Source organism: Maylandia zebra, linkage group LG11 (genome assembly GCF_041146795.1).
Source record: "Maylandia zebra isolate NMK-2024a linkage group LG11, Mzebra_GT3a, whole genome shotgun sequence".
Lineage (NCBI taxonomy): Eukaryota > Metazoa > Chordata > Actinopteri > Cichliformes > Cichlidae > Maylandia > Maylandia zebra.
In genome coordinates this window covers 32,464,141-32,485,559 of record NC_135177.1, presented here as the reverse complement: position 1 = coordinate 32,485,559, position 21,419 = coordinate 32,464,141, and the positions used below count along the sequence as shown (strand labels likewise).

The window sequence follows — 21,419 nt, the reverse complement described above, 5'->3', positions numbered from 1 at the left end:
AACTGCATTCATTGAAAAACTGTTTTCTTCACTTGGCTAAGCTAGAACTTGTTTTTGGCAATAGCTTAAAAATTCAAAAACTACAAAACTAAAATAGGGATGAAATGAAGCATGGCGGCTCTTTGTATAAATTTCAAGTCTGCATAAACATATAGATTAGTTGACATCTAAAGACTTGCAACACCTATTGTGTGTCTCTTTCAAGCTACATTTAATCACGATTAACCAACTTTACTGTAAGTAAACAATTATCTCTGCCTGGATAACATTTTAGTGCTTTACTCTCAGTGAAATGTCGCTTCAATGTGACCAGTTCCCACACATGTATTGGCCTTGAGAACCACACTCATCCAACACCATATTGAGCTGGGTCATTTTGGGTGCCGCTGATGGATATTAAGCATGAAGGAGACATTAGACACCCCAGGGTGCGCCTTAGTGTCCTCTAACAATAACAGTAACAACCTTCCAGCCTTCAGTGGGTTAACATGGCGGAGTCTTGCTGTTCTCCAATGCAGCTGCACTCGTGATTGAAATGAAAACAAGGCAGAATGGCTGCTGTCAGACGTGTGATATATGACCTGTAATGGGATGTTTCCAGAGCTCCCTCTCCATATGGCTGCCTACAGTCCACCAGACCTGGACTGAACTGCATCGGAAAATTATTCGGAGCTTTTTTTGTTTGAAACTGCCTGTGTGGGTGTAGCGTGCTACATCAGGACATTGCTGAACTGGTGAAAATAAACTATATAAAATTCTTGTTAATAATCCAAACGCCACATTTCTAAAGACTTGAGAGAAATGAAATTACAGTTTGCATTCTGTTTGATTTGTTATAACAATTTGGTTAATTTTAAGTTTATATAGCAACTCTGTGCTGCTTGCCACGTACCAGCGCTCTAACGCAACTACGCCACATTTGATAGCATTTGTTAATAAACAGAAATGCAGACACAGGTGTCTGATTAGTTCACTGGTGAGGTGTTAATTACTGGAGGTTCATGTAGTGTTAAAAATTATTAACATGAGTTTCAGATTGACACGAACACCCACTAAGATCAGAAAAAGCATCTTGAAGAGTCTGAATATTGTTACACGAATTTCTGCATTCTTTACTTCAAACAAAAACATGGGAGAAATTAAGTTTCGGGGGTTTTGGCAAGAAAGATTTTATAAATTGTGCAAATTTATGTACTGCATTTTATTTTTAAATACATGTATATAAAATATACACATTAGATTAGATAGAACTTTATTAATCCCTCGGGTGGGTTCCTCTGGGAAATTCGATTTCCAAAAAAGCACAGCACCGACAGAAGTTACAGAGTTACAGAATATTTTATATATATATATATATATATATATATATATATATATATATATATATATATATATATATATATATATATATATATATATATATATATATATATATATATATATATATATATATATATATATATATATATATATATATATATATATATATATATATATATATGCATGCACAAAAGGTATTGCACAGTGAGGTGAAGAGGCACTACAGCTTAGTTGTTCCCCCCTCCTTTGTCCTCCTGTTTCCCCTCCCTCTCCCTTCCAGAGAGGAGTTAAACAGTTTGATGGCGTGTGGGACAGAGGAGTTTTTAAGTCTGTTAGTTCTTGTCTTTGGGAGAAGCAACCTGTCACTGAACAGACTCTTCTGGTTGTTAATGGCCGTGTGCAGAGGATGCCTGGCATTGTCCATAATGTCCATCAGTTTCTTTAATGTCCTTTTCTCTGCCACTGTCACCAGAGTGCACATATTATACACATGCACAATATTATAGATTTTAGCCTGTCTTATATAAACTTTTATCAAGGGGAAATAGTCACTTGCTCACATGGTGTGGAATGATGCAAATTAACAGTGACCTTTAACCATTAAAAATTCTGGTGGGACTATTCTGGGACTAGGAAAAACGTTCAAAGTTGCTCTCACATGGGTTCAATTAGCCCACAGGTTTTGTATACAGTTCATAAGTACCTTTACCAAATATATGAGTAATAAAACTAATTAAAATGCCAAACATTGACGTCTTTATAATCCCCCCCCCCAGGTTACTCTTTCATATCCTCTTGTTTAAGATCATCCACTTAGTTCCAGTGTTTTTGCATTTTGTCATCTCTGTGTTATCTGATTTTTGTTTTAATTATCCATTTCTTTTAACACCAAATCTTTTTTTCTATTAATATTTACACACTTTCCATTACAGCTTTAACATAATTTTACAGTTGTAGTAGTGCGTTTACTCTGTACATACTTGCGGTAAATAATAGTTGAAGTTTGAAATTTACACTTGGAAGTTAACTAATCACCATTTTCATCTACAGAAGTATGGACACATGAGCATAGGTAGCTTTTTTGTGCACAGTCCCACACAAGTACACCTGCACATATACACAAAACATGTGTACAGAGAGAGAGAGGGAGAGAGAGAGAGAGACACACACACACACACACACACACACACACACACACACACACACACACACGACTTCCTGTCTGTTCATTATGAGCAGATATACAGTCTCTGTGCTGGTTGTTTGAGCAGACTCAGGAAGGATACGCCGAGCAGTTTAACGTCCCACCAGAGAATGAGTGTAGTGCCTACTCTGTAGCGCTGCCATGAGAAATATCGCCGTTACGCTCCCACGCACACACAACACAGCCAGACAAAACACATGTGAAACAGTAGTGGCTGCATGGCGAAGTGTAGCAAAACACAAAGTGGCCTGATGATATGCTAGTTTAGAGTGATACAGTTGTTTAGAAGTTTTACTTTACACATCTGGAGAGCTGCAGTCATCTACCATGTGTCTCTTCGAAGGTCACATGTAAGGTCAGCTACAACTCATCCAGACCACTATGCCTCATTGAGACCATACGAGAAAACCCAGAGGACACCAGCTTTCATATCTCTTCAGCACACTTCAGAGTCCAGCAGCCTGGCACCGCTTCAGCCTCAATAAGAGAAGAAGTCATCACCTCAGTATTAACCGTGGTTCCCTGGGTGGCCAGATTGGCTGGTTAATTGCTAAAGAGCACACTAGCCAGCAGGAAAGCAGAAGGCGAGCTATTTGGCAAAACTCCAGAAAAGGAAATGAAAGCAAAAACAGTGTATGGAGCAGACAGGAGGTTATGCTCTTGCAAAATGAAGCCCCCGTTTGTATTTTTATGAAGCCGAGAGAAGATGTTTGGGTCCACTGTGGATTAGCTCAATACATTCCTCTAAGAAGAAGTACACATGAATGAGCCTCCAAGGGCCTCTAAGACGTGTATCTTTACCCTGATTTCTATAATCCACCCACTGACATTTATAAAAATTAAAACAGTCTCTGTTGTACATTCCTACTGTGGAGTTTGGTGCCAAGTGCATCTCTACAGGCCTGAGCCAAACCACTGGTACAGCAGCAAAACTTCTCTACAAATATCTACAGCCCAGTTTAAGTTTATTTAACTATGGCAATCTGAAACAAAAATCAGACCTCTTCAAAAGAACACGTAAATCAGCAGCACAGATAACATTAAGGAATTTGGCAGCAATATGAAAGAAGGACACAAATCTACCACGAGCCAGTAAGACACGTCCGTGCAAAGATGATAATTTGGTTTTCATAAGCAAAAATGAAGCTTTAGCTTCTGCAGAGGAAGAAGTCCATCATTTTAGGAAAGTATTAGTGAGTTTGGTCACCTTTGCAAGTAAGTCACTGTCTCAGAGCTTCAAGACCTTCGTCTTTACAGAGAAGGATTTGTCCAACAAAAACTATCTAAGAATGACAAGTGGCCTTGTTATGGCTACTGCTGAGACCTTGGCAAAGCAGTAGACAGACTTCAGGTCCTGTATTAGGTCTTTTCTGTACACAGCAACTGCTGAATTTCTTAAGGACATAACTTTCTGATACCGTTTATGTGCTGTACATTTTTTAAGACACGTCACTGTCTTTCTCCTCCATTTGCCCAATTTCCTCATGTTCTTAAAGGACACGCTGCACATCACATAACGACACGCCAAGTTTTCATCTAAATAGCTCTTTGGGAATCATCACGCTGTTGAAAAAATGCTATTTTACGACTGCCCAACTGTTATCTTTGGCAAATGTGATGTAGCAACAGCCTTAAGATAAAATTGGAAATTTGTTTGAGTTAGGTGCCTTTTTATGCTTGAATGAAAAATTAAAAAAAAATCCCTTGAAAATGATCGAGTACAAGGAGCTGACTGGAGTTAGAGAGCAGCTAGTATCCAAAGAAAAGTTGAAAGACAGTCACAAAAAATATACTGTATTATTATTATTATATTTATTATCATCTTCATCATTAAAGTATGGCTCATTGAAAGGAACAAGATTTTGGTTGGTTTTTGTTACTATGAACCACATTATCAACAAGCTGCTGCACACAGTCAGCATTGCCTGTGTAGTGCAATGTGTCACATTTTGAGTGGCCAAAACCAGGTCCATGTCAATTATATGATTGTAAAAGTGCAGGTGCATGCTTGAATGTTTGGACCCCAGCATGAGAAACATGTGGCAGGTGTTAAAATGTGGATTGGAGATTTTGGCTTTAAGTGGTAGATAAGGACTCAAACAAAGTCTGAAAGTTCCACATGAAGTTCCAAGAAGAAAAATGCTGTTGGCAAACAGACCTTTTTGTTTTTTAAAACACCTTTTTAATTGTCAGGGTAGAAAATATTAATTGAGCCTCAGTTCATGCAGTTTGTTTTGTGACCGGACAGCAGAGAATGTGCTTATTGTGGTCACTTCTCTGATAGCAGCCACTCAAACTTTTACAGCCTCAGATTTGAAGACTTTCCAAACTTGAAACCCCCCCACTGCTCACAAATCCTGGCAGAAGGAGACATTTTCCAGCTCACTTCAGGCAAAAAGCTGTAGCTTGAACTACTAAGGAAAAAAATACACCACAAAGAATTTTACTACAAAATCAGACGTGTGATTGTTAGCCAGTAATCCAATGAACGTAGCCTCGAAAGAGAGATTAATAAACTGAGTCCTGAGTGATGAAAGCTTGCACTGCGATAAAGATAGCTAAATTAATATGCTAAGCCTTCATTCAGCACTATCGAAACATTTTACAGTATAAAACTTTAATTTATTCTGAACTTTAAACCTTTTATAATTTGTAATGTTTTGAATTTGCGAGCAGACTTCTTTGGAAACCGGCATTCAAGTTCTCTGAAAGCAGCTTTCGGTGCCTTTTAGAATAGAGAGAAACCACGTGCACACACCAGAAGAGCTTTTGTCAGGTTCAGTCAGGTTCACACGCTGGCTCGGAAGCTATATCACAAACTGAATGACCCATGAATTAAAGCACAAATAGGAATACAAATTTAAAAGAAAGCCACTGTAGACCAGAAAACCTGATACCGCAAAAGCCAAACTAAATATTCCTAGAAATCTCCCAAAGGTCCACTTTCTGTTAGATTTCCATAACTTTACCTGGCAAGTGGTTTGACAACATAAACCAAGTGGTTACTCTTTGACGGGCACGATCCCCTGCACATTGAGTGATAATATTTCACACTGTGTATGCTCGACCACCCCGCTGTTTACTCCAATGGAACAGTCCTACCCAGCATTTCTCTTTCAAATCCCTCCATTTTCTCTCTGGGAGGAGATTTCCTTTCCTTTTCCATTCCTGCGAGCTCTCAGATGATGTCATGCTCGCAGAGTTTCCACAGGCCCAAACAAGCCTGTTAACCTCAGCACTGCCTCTTGCCACCACACATTCCTGCTTCAAAAGAAGAGACCGCTAACCCCTCGCACCTGAGTTTTGTCCAGTGGAAACAACACAGCGACCTCTCACCGCCGACTGCCTTATCTGCTCACTCATGGCTGGGATGGTGGGAAAGCCGGGGTGTGAGCTGTAATTTTTAAAGACAAGTATGGTGATTTGTTGAAGATAAAGCGAATGTGTGTTGAGGCGAAGCCTTTGTGTTTGACATGAACTTAATAATATTGTTGTGACCTCTTCATTTAGCTGTGGAGCACCTCATCTTCCCGTTTAGTCTGACAGAAAAGGGATCTGAGAGATTGGCAAGTGGTATCAGCAGGAGAACGGAGAGTGAAAATCCTAAAGGGTTTAAAACATTTTTTACATGTATACGTTTTGGAATCAAAGGCATTACACAGATTTATTTTTCCTTCAAGAGTCAAACCCGCATGAGCTAATAAACTACTTAAATTCTTTTATTACAAGGAAACCATTCAGTCACTGTAAATGAAAAGAAAAGCAGACCATAATAAAAGCATCTCTGGCTTTTTAAAATTATTTTAGTTGGATGCCTTTTTAAAATTTTACATCCATCTGCAGCTATCAAGAATAATGGAGGGGAGGGGGGGGGGGGGGGAACGAATTGTAAACAAAGTTGTTGTTTTTTTATTTCTTACTAAAACCAAAAGACTGGTTTGAGCCTGGCAGGTGAATTTTTATGAGCTCTCCTCTTGAATTGCTGTTAGTGGTCTTTGAGAGAATAGTTGCATAATTACTCTGGGATACAGAGTGTCTACGATCTGCTCTGTGGCCTGTTTTCTTGTGCCTTCAGGCAAAACCAGAGGCCCACACAGCATAAAACCATGTGTTACATCACAGTGCAAATGCCCCACCCACCCAGCCACACTGCAAACACAGAAATATAGGTGACGCAAAGGGTAAAAGAATAAAACAAAATGTTTGAGGTCAAACATAGGCAAAAATATAGCTTTTAGGTGATGACATCCTCAACTGCACAACGTTGTGGTTAAATCGATCAAATGTTTAGTTATTTAGAATCAAATTACTGATTTAAAGAAATGTTTATTTAAATCAATTTTTAAGCATAAATTACATATTCTCCAAATGCCACGGTTAGCTGCCTTTACGAGGTGTAAGGAGGTCCGCCCGAACAAAAGCTTAAAAAAGAAAAATAACATTTTAACTTGACCCGTCTCCTTGTGCACCCCTGCACTGCGGCTATTTTTATTTCACCCTGAGAAAGTCTCATTTTGACCTCTTCAACTCGCACACCCCCATGCACGCCCAAACTTGCCCACTGCATCAAAACAGAGACTCTTTAGCTTATGTTTCAGTGTGGAGAATGGGAAATAATCGGAAGAAAAATCTGGTTTGTAGTGCTGGTTAGCAAAGGTTGTGTTGGTGTGACCAGAAAACCCAGAAGTGCGCTGTGACCAGTGTACAGTTATTCATAGCCTTCTTAAATAAATGTCACTCATTTCAAACCTAAATGATTAAACTGTGCAGCCACAGCACAACAGGCTTTGTTTATTTAGATGTTTTAAAATTGTCTATCATGCATGCAAATCTGATAAGCTATCCAAGCTGACATTAATGTATAAATGACTTCTTAAACTCAGTATGTTGCGCACAATAAAGTGCTTAAATATTGACTGTAATTTAAACTTCTATTCTTCTATAGTTTGTGCACCAGAAAGACACAGATTATATTTATAAGCTGCAATATTTTGTGGTATGTATATGTAATTAAAATTTTATTTAAATGACATAAATTAAAGCAAATTAAAGCTAACAGCACACACAAATACAAATAAATATTACATGCACAGAGAGCTAAAGCTTCCATCAGCCCTGGTTACCAGCTTAGTCTCCTCTGAAGCAGTGAGGCCGTCATGTGAGCCGCACAGACGTGGGTTTGGGCGGGCGAGTGGGCGGCTGGGAGCAAGAGGCAGCCCTGGTTTACAGGTCAAGCCTGCAGCTTTACAAGGGAAATCTCCAGAGCCACTATAAATACCACTGTGAGTTTTAAGGGTGCAGTATATCACACCACTGGTTTTGAAGGACCACAAACCGACCTAGTTTTTTTTGTTGTACTTCCCCCTCCCCCTCTCTCAAATGTACAGTGAGTCTGAAGACAATTAAATGGGAATTTACCCCTTTTACATTTCGAGTGACTGTTAATTGATTGGCTCGACTTCAAAACAAGCCCTCCCTCTGTAACAAAGAGCCCGCCGTTCGCCTCACGCGTCAGATCCATATATCACTTGAGTACCTTAAAGTCTGGGGGTGGTTCAACCATATTCCCCTTTGCTGTATTTCTGAACAAAGGGCACAAACATGTCAGGAACCATTTCAAGTAAATTGTGAGGATTTTCAATGAGCCCCACCTGCAAGCAAGACATTCATTCAGCTCAAACTGATGTACTATGACTTGAAATGAGGCCTAATGATTTGCTTAAGGAAACGGCTGCATAAAACTTACAGCCCTGTCAAAGTGACACAGCCGTGCAGCATGTGCAGCATAAATCACCCCGTTTCGTTGCTCTCGAGGTGATTGGTTACGCGCTTCATTTTAGATGAATTATTATTCATTCAGTTTTATTTCATTTTATGGTGAGAAAAAGAAAAGGTTGGAGAGCCTCGGGTTGTCATTTGAACACCTGAGCGCCACAGATGTGCAGTCAGAGGACATAAAAGCAGCGATTGCAAATCTCACGTGCAAATCTCATCAGCCAGCGCTAGTTAGCAGCAGACGACGTTAATTGGTTCCAGAAGTGTTGCTCTCATTCACACTAGCTGAGACGGCAAGCGGTGAGCGGAGGCAGAAAGCGGGAGGACAAAAAAAAAAAAAAAAAAAAAAGCTGCAAGGGAGGGCAAGTAATGAGAGGTCAGCCGCCTTACAGTTGAGCTGCCAGAGCCAGAAAGGCACGCCAATTTTATGGTCAATTGGGCGACGCATCTGGACTCATAGATCACAGGGCTGCGAGGCTGGACTTAGCACCCAGCTCACACATTTCACACACACAACACAGACCACACAACACACACAATTACAGGCAAACAGGCTAGACACACACAAACCGAAGAAACACGATACATGAGGCATATGCGCATTTAATACCAGAGCTTCACATATTTTTCCTCAATGATTCCATAAAGTAAGGATTTCTAAGTGCTGTACTGTGAAAATCATACCACTGTCATCTTAAGACATTTTTTTCAGTATTTTCCATAGTTAACAAGCTGGAATTAGGCTCCAAGTATATAATCAGACTGATGCTAAATAAAACTAGTTTCAACATGCACAGAGATAGAAAACATACTACCACCAGAGAAAGCAATTAGTAAGTAGCCTTAGAAAAACATGCTCATGCAATGATTCACTGTATACCCAGTCTTTATTCTACACCCTAATAACAGACTAATTAGGTGTTGTTGGTTGGACTTTGTGTTTAGACAGTTTCAATGTTGCATATAATGTATTTTGGACAAAAACTGGTTCTCGTTTTCAAGCTGAACTATGCTTTGATGGAGGGAATTACACATGCAGCCAAACACTATATCAAGTCAAATGAATAAAGGATTTCCACCACATGTAATTATGGTATTTTGAAAAATTATATGAATTAGTTTTTGGAAATTATTCGGAAGGTCACCACATTGAGAATGTGAATATCAAAGGTATAAGTTCCATGGGGTATGGGGTATTTAAAAAAACCTAAATAAAAAGGTCATGCGATATGACTGGAAGCTCCAGAACAGCTACTAACCTGAGGTTAGTTTGTTTTGTCAACTGCTGTTTCCATGATCTTTGAACCTCGGCTGCTGAGCCAAAAGAAACATAGTAGTACAAACAGCTACAATTTCCTGATGAATGAGCAAAATCAGACTGCGGATGAACAACATCATGCCGTGTGATGAAAAGCTCACACACACACACGCACACACACACGTGAAAAGAGAACTCAAGGTAAGATTTTAGCCAAATTTAAATTTTTCTCTGTCGACAGCGCTGCTTTTAAACATCCATTTTACCATCGTGTTTTAGTGCTACTTTTTTTTTTTCTTTTAGCAATAAGGCCATCGCATTTTGCTGATCCGGGCACTCGATTAATACATCAGATTTCATTCTTTGTTTTAACTGGTAACCGCCAATATCTGCAGCTGAAAAAACAACTTCACTGTGGCTAATTAATGTTATTTCCAAGACTTGGCCAAACTACAAACTTAAAAATGGGTAAACATGGCCTCTGGGACCAGTGCATGTAGACACGCCATCAAAGATTGTTTAACTCGTGAAAGGGACAACACCTTTGTAAGTAATCTAGACGAATACCTCATTTTGAGACAGGGAAATGGCAGCTAGACAGGTGGCTGTTAATTCAACGGTGCCGCCATTATTGTTGCACAACAACTCAAGATAGTGATGATATCACAAAATCAGTGGATAAAATTTAACTAAATTGTTTAGTGGATCAAATGGGCAATGTGAACCAGTTACAACTTGCATATCAACTAAGAGCAAACATCATTACCAGGATGTATTAACACCATCAAAGGAATGCATAAAGACAGACCATTATTCACTAATAATCAATTCTGCTAAAAGAAAATGCTAAAGAAAGATGTTGCTAAACCAGCAAATGAACAGCCTTTGAAATATGCAATACGTATTTGTAATCATAAATTTAGCAGAAACTGCAGTGACTCTAAAGATCAGGGTGCACAGTAGCACATTTTAACAATGCAGCTAGTAATAAAGCAATGTGTTACTTTGGAAAACAGCGAGAAGCAGCAGGAATGAGCAGATAAACTGCTAATTAAATATATAAATCCTCCATAGTTCACCTGTCTTATGAATTGTCACATAACTGCATCTGTGCAACTGACTCAGTCCAATTCAGCAGGTCTGATGGGGTTGCCACAGAAACAGAAAAGTACGTGTCATTAGCAGTAGCCAGCCATAAAGCGTGTTGAAGCCGCAGTACGATGACTATTAAATGTTTCTTTCTTTCTGAGGCTCAGTTGGTTCCAGTTTGCTGTTTGTTTGTGGAAACAATACGAAGCCCTCAGCATACAGTTTGTGTTGATGTTAAGACCAGAGGAAGTTATGAGCGCTGCAGTGACCGACTCAGCAAAGCATTAGCGACTAATGCACAGTCTGCCTCAGCACACGGCGAGCCTACTCTGTAACTTTAGGTTGGTTGCCACTTTAAAGCTGAGCTGCAATTTCCTGGCACCACATAGAGTTGATCATGGAATATCTAAAGACTTTTCACAAACTGACTTGTTGCAATGGTGGCATCTGTTAAAAATACCACACTCAAATTCAGTGAGCTCCGTAAAATAACCTATTCTCTCACAAATGTTTGCAAAGGCAAACTTCATAGCTAGGTGCTATGAAATCCCCTGAATTCAGAGATTAAGAGATGTGGCCCGATACTTTTGCCTATAGTGTCTGTCGTGGCAGTCCTAGACAAGTTATGTCTAATAATCATAAAAAAAGTGCCAAAAAAGCAAACGAACAGAGTTTTTCCATGAACTGTATGCTTGTTAATATGTGTGTCCTACATTCCAAGTCACCTGCTGTACACCAGCAATAATAGGTGCTTAGAATTGCTAAATTGCATTATCATGCTGCATAAGACAAGACTTGCAACTAGCAACATGGATTAAATAATTCTCAAGACAGAGCTCACAGATGTGTTTAAGTATAAGGGCTTTTTTCTTCCCTGCGCACCTATTTATTATTTATATATTTATTATTTATAATATAAAATATCAGCCCATCTATTTTTTAAAATGCAGGTTTAAGGTACTTTTGCACTGGCTTCACTTTCCAGATATGAACACCAATTCCATCTTCCATATACGGCACACCTATTTGCTTATTATTTAAGTAGAATGAAAAGAAAATCTCAAGTCCTGCTGCCTATTTTAAACTGCACTCCACACATTACAGTTGCACTTACCTCTGTAGGCACTGCCAGTGAAGGTGCAAGGGGCTTCATGTAGTTGTACCTCAGCAATGTCATCATGACGACACAGCGAAATAGCTCCAAGACAGCCGATGATGGCCTGAATATAAGGACACATTAAGCAACAACGCATCACTTAGATGGAATAATTATATTTTAATGTGAGCTAATATCAACTTCCTGTGCTGATCAAATAGAGTTGATGAGGAGAGATTTGGTTTGAGATATATAATAATAATAATAATAATAATAATAATAATAATAATAATGGATTGGATTTATATAGCGCTTTTCAATGCCACTATTCATTCACTCTCGCATTCACACACTGGTGGAGGCAAGCTACGGTTGTAGCCACAGCTGCCCTGGGGCAGACTAACAGAAGCGAGGCTGCCATATCGCGCCATCGGCCCCTCTGGCCAACACCAGTAGGCGGTAGGGTAAAGTGTCTTGCCCAAGGACACAACGACCAGGACAGAGAGCCTGGGGATCGAACCGGCGACCTTCCGGTTACAGATGCGCTTCCCAACCCATGAGCCACGGTCGCCCCACTTTGAAGTCAGCTCCAGTGTTGTGGTACTTGCGTCAACTGAATTTAATCTTATATTCACTCACAACAAAGCATGTATAGTAGGAGTGTGTCTTTATCTTGTTTCTGTTTCTTTTAGTGAATTTCACAAGCTAAGTATGCAGAGTTTTATTTGGTAACAATGAAGAGAAATGAAATGATTCAATGCAAGGTTCATAGTTTAGTTACTGAAAACAAGGGTACATACTGCTGACCACCCCACAGTAATATTAATACTAATGTTCAGACCTTTAACTCTGGGCTGGCAAAGACCTATGGCTCCCAGAGATTCTTTGAGAGTTTTTCTTTGATTCGTTCTTGGACCCCAAAAGAGGTTGGACTGTCTAAAAGCAAGCCATTTTCAGAATCATTGAGTTTAAGATGCAAATACATTATTAGGAATTAGCAGCTCAGAGGAGAATAAAGAACAACTGAAGAAATCTAAACAGATAAGTACAATCAACTTGGCATTTTTACTTCAATGCTAATTTTAACACTCCACATTTTGTATTCCTTCAAATTCAGTCTTTGGATGATTGCCACTCAAAGCTTGAGAACCTCTACCAAAGCCAGAATAGTTCTCAGTCTTGCTTTTCTCTAACCTCCCCGAGACATTTTTAACTGTTTAGTCTAATTTTTAAATCCTCTAAAAGTCTCTTTGAAAATGAATCCATAAAGAAATATCTGTACTGTACCTCTGGTCGATGAGGAACCCCAGAGACGTGAGAGTGAGCAGAACGTAGCCAGTCATACCCAGAATAGTTAACTGGGACAGTATCTAGGATTGAGATACATTTGCATACCATGAGAAATGCGGTCAGGAAAAAATACATTAGATTCAAACCCTTAAATCAATATCATGGCCAGTCAAGTTACAATCACAGGAGACCTTACTGGGAGAGCAGTCATAAACCGCAGAGCTGTAATGCCAACCAAAACATGTCTGACCTTCGGAATAAGTGTACTGGCACACACGATATGCTGCCTCTTACTTTACACTGACATGCCTAGTTTACATAGACGCTCTAATCATCCCAGATGGGTCTTGACAGGGGACTTGACCACAGTTGAAGAGACTGTAGTTTGAATCCCCTAAATGGAGCCAAAACAACCAACTTTGGAGGAGAAATCCAATGCAGATTCTCACTGACCTTTCCAAGCTATTTGGAACATACACACAAACAGACTTGCATAAACACAAAGAGTAACGTACGCTCTAATCTGTGTTCTCTAACCTATGGCCTTGGCTAAGGGCAGCCGTTGGAAAGCCATTGTCTCCTGAGGATGCTGTGGGCTGTCAGCTTTGGTTTATATTTCTCTGACACTCAATACAGAGTCTAACAGCCAAATCTCACTGACTGCTCCCATGCTGTAAATACCCAGAGGGCTCGCGCTTGCCAGCACAAAAATCAACCCATCAACAGGATGCAATAAAACTGTATTTCTATACGTTTATCCAAGTCATAACCCATAAGCTGCCATAAGCACAATATTACCAGGAGCCTCTTACAGGAACACAGATACAATAATGCTTTCCATGAATCAGACAAGGAAATAATTTGAGCTCAGTCCATCTGTGAAGGACTGACAGTCTAGGGTGACCTTCATTCATAGTTTATTAAGGCAGATTAATCACTGCAATGGAGTTCAAGGGCTATGGATACCATTATTTTTGGTAAGCGTATAATGAGAGGAGAATTGTTTTGATATCAAAGGTTATGTGAACTTTTCTGTGTCTGATAACCCGAGAGGCTCAGCAGACCAGATGTATTTAGTAACCTAATCTTTATTTCTTGTTGTTGTTTGTTTGTCTTTCTATCATCCAGGGGGCATGCAGCTGAGACACTACACTAGAGAGAAATTCCTCCATAAAGCCCTAAGTGTCATCAACTCACATTTCATTTCCAAGAGTTTTTAAAGAAACACTTTGTGCTTCTTTTGTCATGGTAATTTTTCAAGTGATCAACTGACAACTTGTAGCAATATCAGCAGAGGTCGGAAATGACAGTTAACATCTGGTGGCAACACTGTAAGGACTGATTGTGTTATGTTGTCTCTTGAGATGAGCAAATTAACTAATTACCCAGGCCATTATTGATGAAGACTGATCAAACAGGAAAAAACAAGCAAACCAAAAAAACAAAAACAAAACAGTGCCAGTAACATGTAATAATGAATCAGGTATCAGGTAAGTAAACATGATTCCTGTTATACTGAACTATTTTAAGGAGAGTGTGTTTCCAGCAAACCATTAAATGGGATAACAAAATAACACACCTGTTAATGTAAAGTAACAAGGACAGCTCTACAAACGACATCATCCAAAGTGACCACACATCTGAATAAACCTCTCTTCTAAAGTAAAGTAGTCTCAGCATTTTATATTTTGTAGAACTGATTGCACTCTTACTGTATTAGATTCAAATGGGGGGGAAAAAAGCAGGGCTTGCTCTACTGTGTGATTCATTAGCCAATGAGCTTATAGTAGCTCTTGATTTTACAGTCAGAAATGCCCCCATGCTCATGTGTCTACCTTCAAAAATCTGAAATGTACTGTGGTGGGAAAAAAGAAAAAAAAACTTTCACTTATAAGGCTCCAAATGGGACTTTATGCCATGAAGCTTCTGGCGTACAGCTTTTGTGCTGATGTTAATGCCTGGCAGTTTGGGAGTCTGTAGTTATTAAGTCAGTTATTGAGAGCATTGGTAACTATTACATGCACTCTTATATGCACTCTTCAACTTTACAATCTGCGTTGCAGCTGTTCTGAAATACTTCACAATACCACCATCTGATCGTGGAATATCTAGCAGAGTAAAAATCTCAAAAATTGACTTGTTGCATCAGTGAATCCTATTATATTAGCAAACTATTTCAGTGAGCTCTTTAGAACATTGCTTGTAAAGTCACAGTGCACTTATTGCTTTATTTCATACACCTGTGGCAATGCTATTGAGAACACCTTAATTCAGAGATTACCAGTGAAGCTCAGTACTTTTGCTCAAATAGTGAATATTTTTGTACTTTCGGTAATTTGCAAAAACTTCAAAAGAGTGAAAGCAAAACCTGTGTTTGTGCGTGTGTGTGTGTGTGTGTGTGTGTGTGTGTGTGTGTTGGTCTGCTGGGTAGAAATGCCCAAACATACTTTAAATGAGAAAAAGTTCTGATGGTCAATTTCCCTCACTGCCTCTAATAATAACCGTTTAAAATACGTACATGTAAAGCATACACACTGGCCTGATGATGATGTAATTGAAGAGTAGCTTCACTTGTTTGAAATAGCCATGTTTTCATGGCTTCGAATTAACACAAAGCACATAAATTGTCCGGCAGCGTGTCTTCAATTGTCAAGCTAAATAAGCAGCTAGCGAACATGTGGGTATAAATACATAAGAGTGACATGATTTATTGTTGGGCCAAGGAGCTCACTTTGTTATTTTCCCTCCAAGTCTGATTGCTGCATCCTGAAGGCTATTTGGTTTGGGAAATGGTTGACTCGACACAATTAAGGCGTTTGTGTTCACTGCTGGACCACCAGCTGGTGTTTCGTTCGCCAAAAGGGAAGGGATCCCTCGATGCTGGAGAGGAGGTGTGTGTGAGAGGTGACCACAACTAACAGAGCCCCAATGGAGGTAGCAATCGGGGGGGGGGGGGGGGGGGGGGCATTTTATTTAGAGTTTGAAGAGGTTGGGTGTGACAGCTCTTTCTGGCTAACCAAAACTGTGCCTGGGGGAAAAAATCCTTCCAAAGATAACTGCTGGGGAGGTTCTTTTCTTTCTTTTTTTTCCTGAAGGAGGAGGAAGGGGGTCTTTTGGCTTGTTGGGTGGAAAATAATAGACAAGGTTGCTTTAAAGGGGAATGCTGATCCGTCATTCTGTCATGATGTTAGACACAGCTAGTCTTTTTCTGCTGGCTAAGTAGAGGACTCTGCTCCATTATGGACCAGCCACAACAAACTGGATAACTGGATGAATCAGTGTTGGAAAACAAACACGTAAACTCAGTCTTAAATTGGGAACTCTGGACCACCTTGTCATACTTTGAGGGATTACAGTAGCCTAAACAAATCAGTAGTTAGTCTAGACTAAGCTACCCCAGATTTAATCCTATATATCTGACAAATCCAACTAAAAAAAAGGGAATTTAAGGAACTCTATGAAGGGAGCTGAAGTGTCACCCTCCAAATAAAGTTTAATAACAATCACTTTGTCTAATGTGACAAATACATACCATCTTGTTTTCAAACAAATCATGGTAAGTCTTCAGCACCAAAAGGAAATGTATGACTGCATAAATTTGTACAGGCAGTGACCAGCTGGGATTATGAGGCACTTCCTTTCCGGTAACCTGTGAATGGAAAATAAACATGTTTAATTTCCCGAACCCTGATATTTTTGAACAGTTTCTCACAGCCAACAAGGCTTAAATACTAATTTTACCCTGATGGTAACAGTTTTAATGTCATGCTGTCAATTGAATTCAAAACTAGTACAAAAAAATCTTCTAAAAACATCATGTATGCTATTATTTCTGACTCAAAAAACAACTGAAGCCATTAACCAGTGACACATTACCCCACATTCACAGAAGCCTGTGAATAGTTAAAATAGTTCAAATGATGATAGAACATGCACCAAGACTATTCACAGGCTTCTTCGTCCACACACACAACAACAACACATGTCTGCTTTATGTTTGTGGCATTATCACAATAGTCTACAAATTTCAGATTGATAATCAATAAATTAATTTTCTCAGATGTTATGTTTACACAAACAAAGTTATAGTCACCCATGCCCAAGCAACGTACCCCTGTACAACTGCATGCTTGGGCATTTGAGGCATGTTCCTTAACATTTGACACACAGGTACTGACAGCAACGCTATGCTAATTTTTAATAACATTAGATGTAGGGTTTTAGGTCAATATAGGTTTTATTATTTGCTACACCTCACGCTAGTTTGCCTTAAAATGATACACATAGCTCCCATTGGCAAAGACAAAGACGACTTTAAGGGTACTATGACATGCAACAGAACATAAACAACAACAGACTCTTTTCACTGTTCTGTTGAACAAATAATGAGCTAAGCGGTCCAGTCGTCTCATATTAGGTTAACAGACTGGATTAAAGGAAACCGTCTGCAACCACCAAACTTTCTTCTCTAAATGCATGTCACCATTTTGCAGCATGTTCAGATATGTGCATGAATCATTTCCAGCAAATCATCTGAGTCATGCATGGCAAAATTATTCTCTACCAGTAATAACAGAAACAAAGAAAATGCCATTTGTAGAATGCAATTGCACCCAGTGGCTAACTCTGAGAATATGCCATGTATAAACACTGCATGCTGGTGGTGAAAAAACAAAACAAAAGGGTATGATAAAGATGAGGAAAAGATGCTAAACTTTAATTTAAAAAAAAAAACAAACAAACTTGTAAACCCACCCAATGTGCCTTTCTTCAAAAAGACATTTTCTTACTTTAGCATCCTACTAGTGGAATTTCAGAACTGGTGAAAATTAGCTTGTTGTTTTCCATTTACAAAGTCATCCAGGATTTATTGGGTGCAGCGGTTTCCCTTAAACACTGAGGAATATCTGAGTCCTTCTGTAAGAATTCCCTGAGTCATTTGACCTGTTTTTCCCTTCTGTCCAAGACAATAAGTAATTAAGCCCTGAGGACTTTATGGGAATGAAAAATAACTGGCCAATCAGCAATGCCTGTTTCTCATTCAGGGGTTTCCCAGGATTTTGAGGAACCAAACCATCACATGTGGGTTCCCCCTCAAAATCCCATCCCCAACCCTGTAGATATTCCAGTCTGCTGCTCTGCTTATTCTCAGAGTTGAAACACGTTGAACCCTTTTTCCTCTTTCACTCCCCTCTTTTTCCTCTTTCCTTCACCAGCAGATATCAAGAAGTAGCCGCCTACATAAAGCCTTTCAAGATATTTCAGTTAAGTTCCAGCTCTGACCATGTTTAGAATTACCCTGCTGGGTTTAAAGAGCCAATTTAATCGTAAAGTCAAAGGGGACTTTTTTTTTTTTGCAGTCTGAAGCATGAGGGAACTAAATATGCGACACCATCAGCGTTATTTCAAAGCTAACCACCGGGGCATTCAGCTGGAGCCTGTATTTCTTTCTGCATACACACAAAGTCACGCACACACATGCACATTTACGCTAAACTGCAAGTGGTTTTATTCACGCAGACTGTGTTTAAAGACAGTGAAACTAAACTTATTGTGTCGCCTCTACAAAGGCTTTGCAGCTTTTATTTGATGTGGCAGTTTCTTGTAAAACTGGCAGAATATACGAGTCCTTCAATAAGGAATGCTCTGAGTCATTTAGGCCTGTGTGTTGTGTCTGTCAAAATGATGGGTAATGAAGCATGAGGGCATTTTGTCCTTAGAAATGATGCAAACCTTTGGATTGTCATTGTGGTCACCCAGCCGACGTTTACCAGGTTTCCAACTTGGACCGTTGAGGAAAGTTGACAGTTTGTTGCTGATAGTTTTGTAGGTTTTGGATTTCTTCCACAAATACAAGTAGTAATGCAACTAAAAGGGAAAAAAATACAACCAAATTAGACATTAATACATAATCAAACACTACATTTAACTGATGAATGCTAACAAAGGAACAGCAATAATCCTAGAATGAATGTTTCTATTTTCTTTGGGCAGAACATTGCTCATGCAGTGCTCTGCCAACAGTGATGGCAGCAAAAATAATCATAACATCCACCTGGCATTACATTTTATTGGCCTCTTTCACCTCAACTGGGCAGTTTGTTTAGAGTAGAGTCATAATGTTATGGTTACAAAATGGACACTCGGCCAGTGAGGGAAACATGAGCTCACACCTCATCTACCAAAGGTGTTTATACCCAGATGGAGGTGAGCTGCTTGACCAATCGCCAACTTGTGGTAGCCACATCAATGATGAAAGATGAGACTAACCTGCACATAGAGGATTTCAAATCTTTTGATGGGGAAAACCAGGCCGTACACGACTTGGTTGGCTTCTTGAGCAAAGGTACCTGGGGATGGTATGAATAGCGGTGTGCAAAACAAAATGATGTGAATAAATGACTCAAACTTCTATTCCTGTTATTTATTCTTAAAACCTGAGGTAATACATTAAGGTTTAAAAGTTTAAGATGTTTAAATATCCAACAAAGAAAACGTGTCACCAGAAAGACAAACATGAAATGAATCACATGTTTCTATTGTTATTAGCATTTTCTTCATCTTTAAGCTATTTGTCCCTCCTAAATGCTAAATGCTCCACGTTCACCAGCTTTTCATTGATTTTATCTGTTGTTCACTTGACCAAGACAATAAAACTGAAGTGTAAAACGAAAATGAACTAAAAGATGCTAAAACTCTGAGAGGGTTAGTGACAGACAATGGTTAACAAAGGTTAATTCGGCCTCCAGTTTAACAGTGAAAATGCTACTAAGGGAATGTAGAAACGCTCCTTTGAGTCAGTATCCTTTGCATAAACTGACTTTTCTTTGAACATATACCCTAAAAACAATAAGGTACTATAAAAACACCAGGAACATCTATTCAACATCTATAAAACCACCATCAACTACAGAGAAGTGTGTTTCTCATGATTTAAACAGATACCCTGCACAGACATTTGTGGCAAACTGTTTTATTTTCATCACTGTAGTATTGGGTGATACCTTAATTTTTCAAGCCCAAGCATCACAGGTATGTCTGCATGTTCTCAGTTATGTAGGCCACGGTAGTCTTAAGCATTTGAGTTGAAAGGAACAGGATTTCTTTTCAAGTTCATGAAGAGGTTTCACTTCTCATCTGTGATGTTTCTTTGGTTCTAAAAACTGATGGAGTCCCAGGTATTTCAGGAGGAGTGCCTCTGAATATTCATATTTTGGACAATGACAACAATTTGAGAGGAGGCCATCTATTTCTACTGTGAGCCATCATCACCAAATTGAAGCATACGACACCAAATATTCCCCACCTATAAGTCACAGTCTTGACATCCCTTTGCAGGCATTTCAATCCCCACTCAAACCTTGAACCAGATGACCTTAACTTTTATGGCCGTGTGGCATGGCAGTGTCTCAGACTCCACATCTTTACTCCTGTGAGCATAATGACCCATGCCTGGGTTCACAGCCTCACTCATGTAGACTCACAATCACTCTCAGGACCACCTCCGAAGGGACAACCTCAATAGGGGTCTCCAATAGTTTTTGAAACTAAAGAAAATCAGATGAGAGGTAAAATATCTTCATAAACCAAAGAATTTCAGTTGTTCTGAACTCAAGTAATCAAGATCATCACAGACAGGAGAAACTAACAACACCTGGAAGACTTTCATGGTACAGAAAGTCCATCATACAGAAATTTGATCATAATTAAAGTATTTCACCTGAATGCTTTGAATCTTTGAAGGGAAAGTTCAGATTTCAAATTTTAGAAAAAAAATCTATAGAAATACAGTTTCCCGTGCAAGGGTTACTATGCAGTTTTGTGTATTTGAGGTCTGTGTGGCTAAAAATAATGCATGTCAACAGCAGCTATAAATGGTATAGTCAGTGCAAGAAGAACCATTTGCCTTTTGCACAAAACAGATGTGGGGGGCAGCACTGGTGGCATTAAGAATTAATCCCATTGTAGGAATTTTATTATTTTAGAACAGATACAAATGTTGATACAACTCAGTGGTGATCCAGCTGTCACACTCTACAAATGCCATCACAGACTAAAAGTTACACTGTCATAAATAAAGTACATTCACTTGCATTCAAAAGAAAAACAATAAGAAGCAAATACAAATGACTTACCAAATAATCTGTCCCAAATAATCAGAATACCACCATAGTTCTTGTCAATGCAATAAAGGTTCCGCCCTGTTGAGTTTACATTCGTGAGGTTGCTGTATTACTTATTCACATTTTAGATAGATAGATATAAACATTTTCAAAATTAACTCTGATCCATAAAACATCTCCAACATGTCTACTCATTCAATCTTTCAGTCCTTATGCAATGTTTGATGTAAACAGCGTAAGGTTGGATAAAATTACCGTCCTCTT

General features: G+C 39.1%; 1 protein-coding gene across 1 annotated transcript in view; it reads right to left on the bottom strand.

Annotated features, from left to right (window-relative positions):
• Positions 1 to 21,419, bottom strand: part of agmo (alkylglycerol monooxygenase) — a 49,451-nt gene that overhangs the window by 4,995 nt on the left and 23,037 nt on the right. Inside the window, exons 7-12 of the mRNA XM_004560185.5 lie at positions 21,168 to 21,233; positions 19,303 to 19,382; positions 18,766 to 18,900; positions 16,565 to 16,681; positions 13,030 to 13,112; positions 11,761 to 11,866 (exon numbers count right to left, since the gene is read on the bottom strand). Of these exons, the coding sequence (XP_004560242.1) occupies positions 11,761 to 11,866; positions 13,030 to 13,112; positions 16,565 to 16,681; positions 18,766 to 18,900; positions 19,303 to 19,382; positions 21,168 to 21,233 (587 nt within the window). The remainder of the gene's footprint in view (positions 1 to 11,760; positions 11,867 to 13,029; positions 13,113 to 16,564; positions 16,682 to 18,765; positions 18,901 to 19,302; positions 19,383 to 21,167; positions 21,234 to 21,419) is intronic.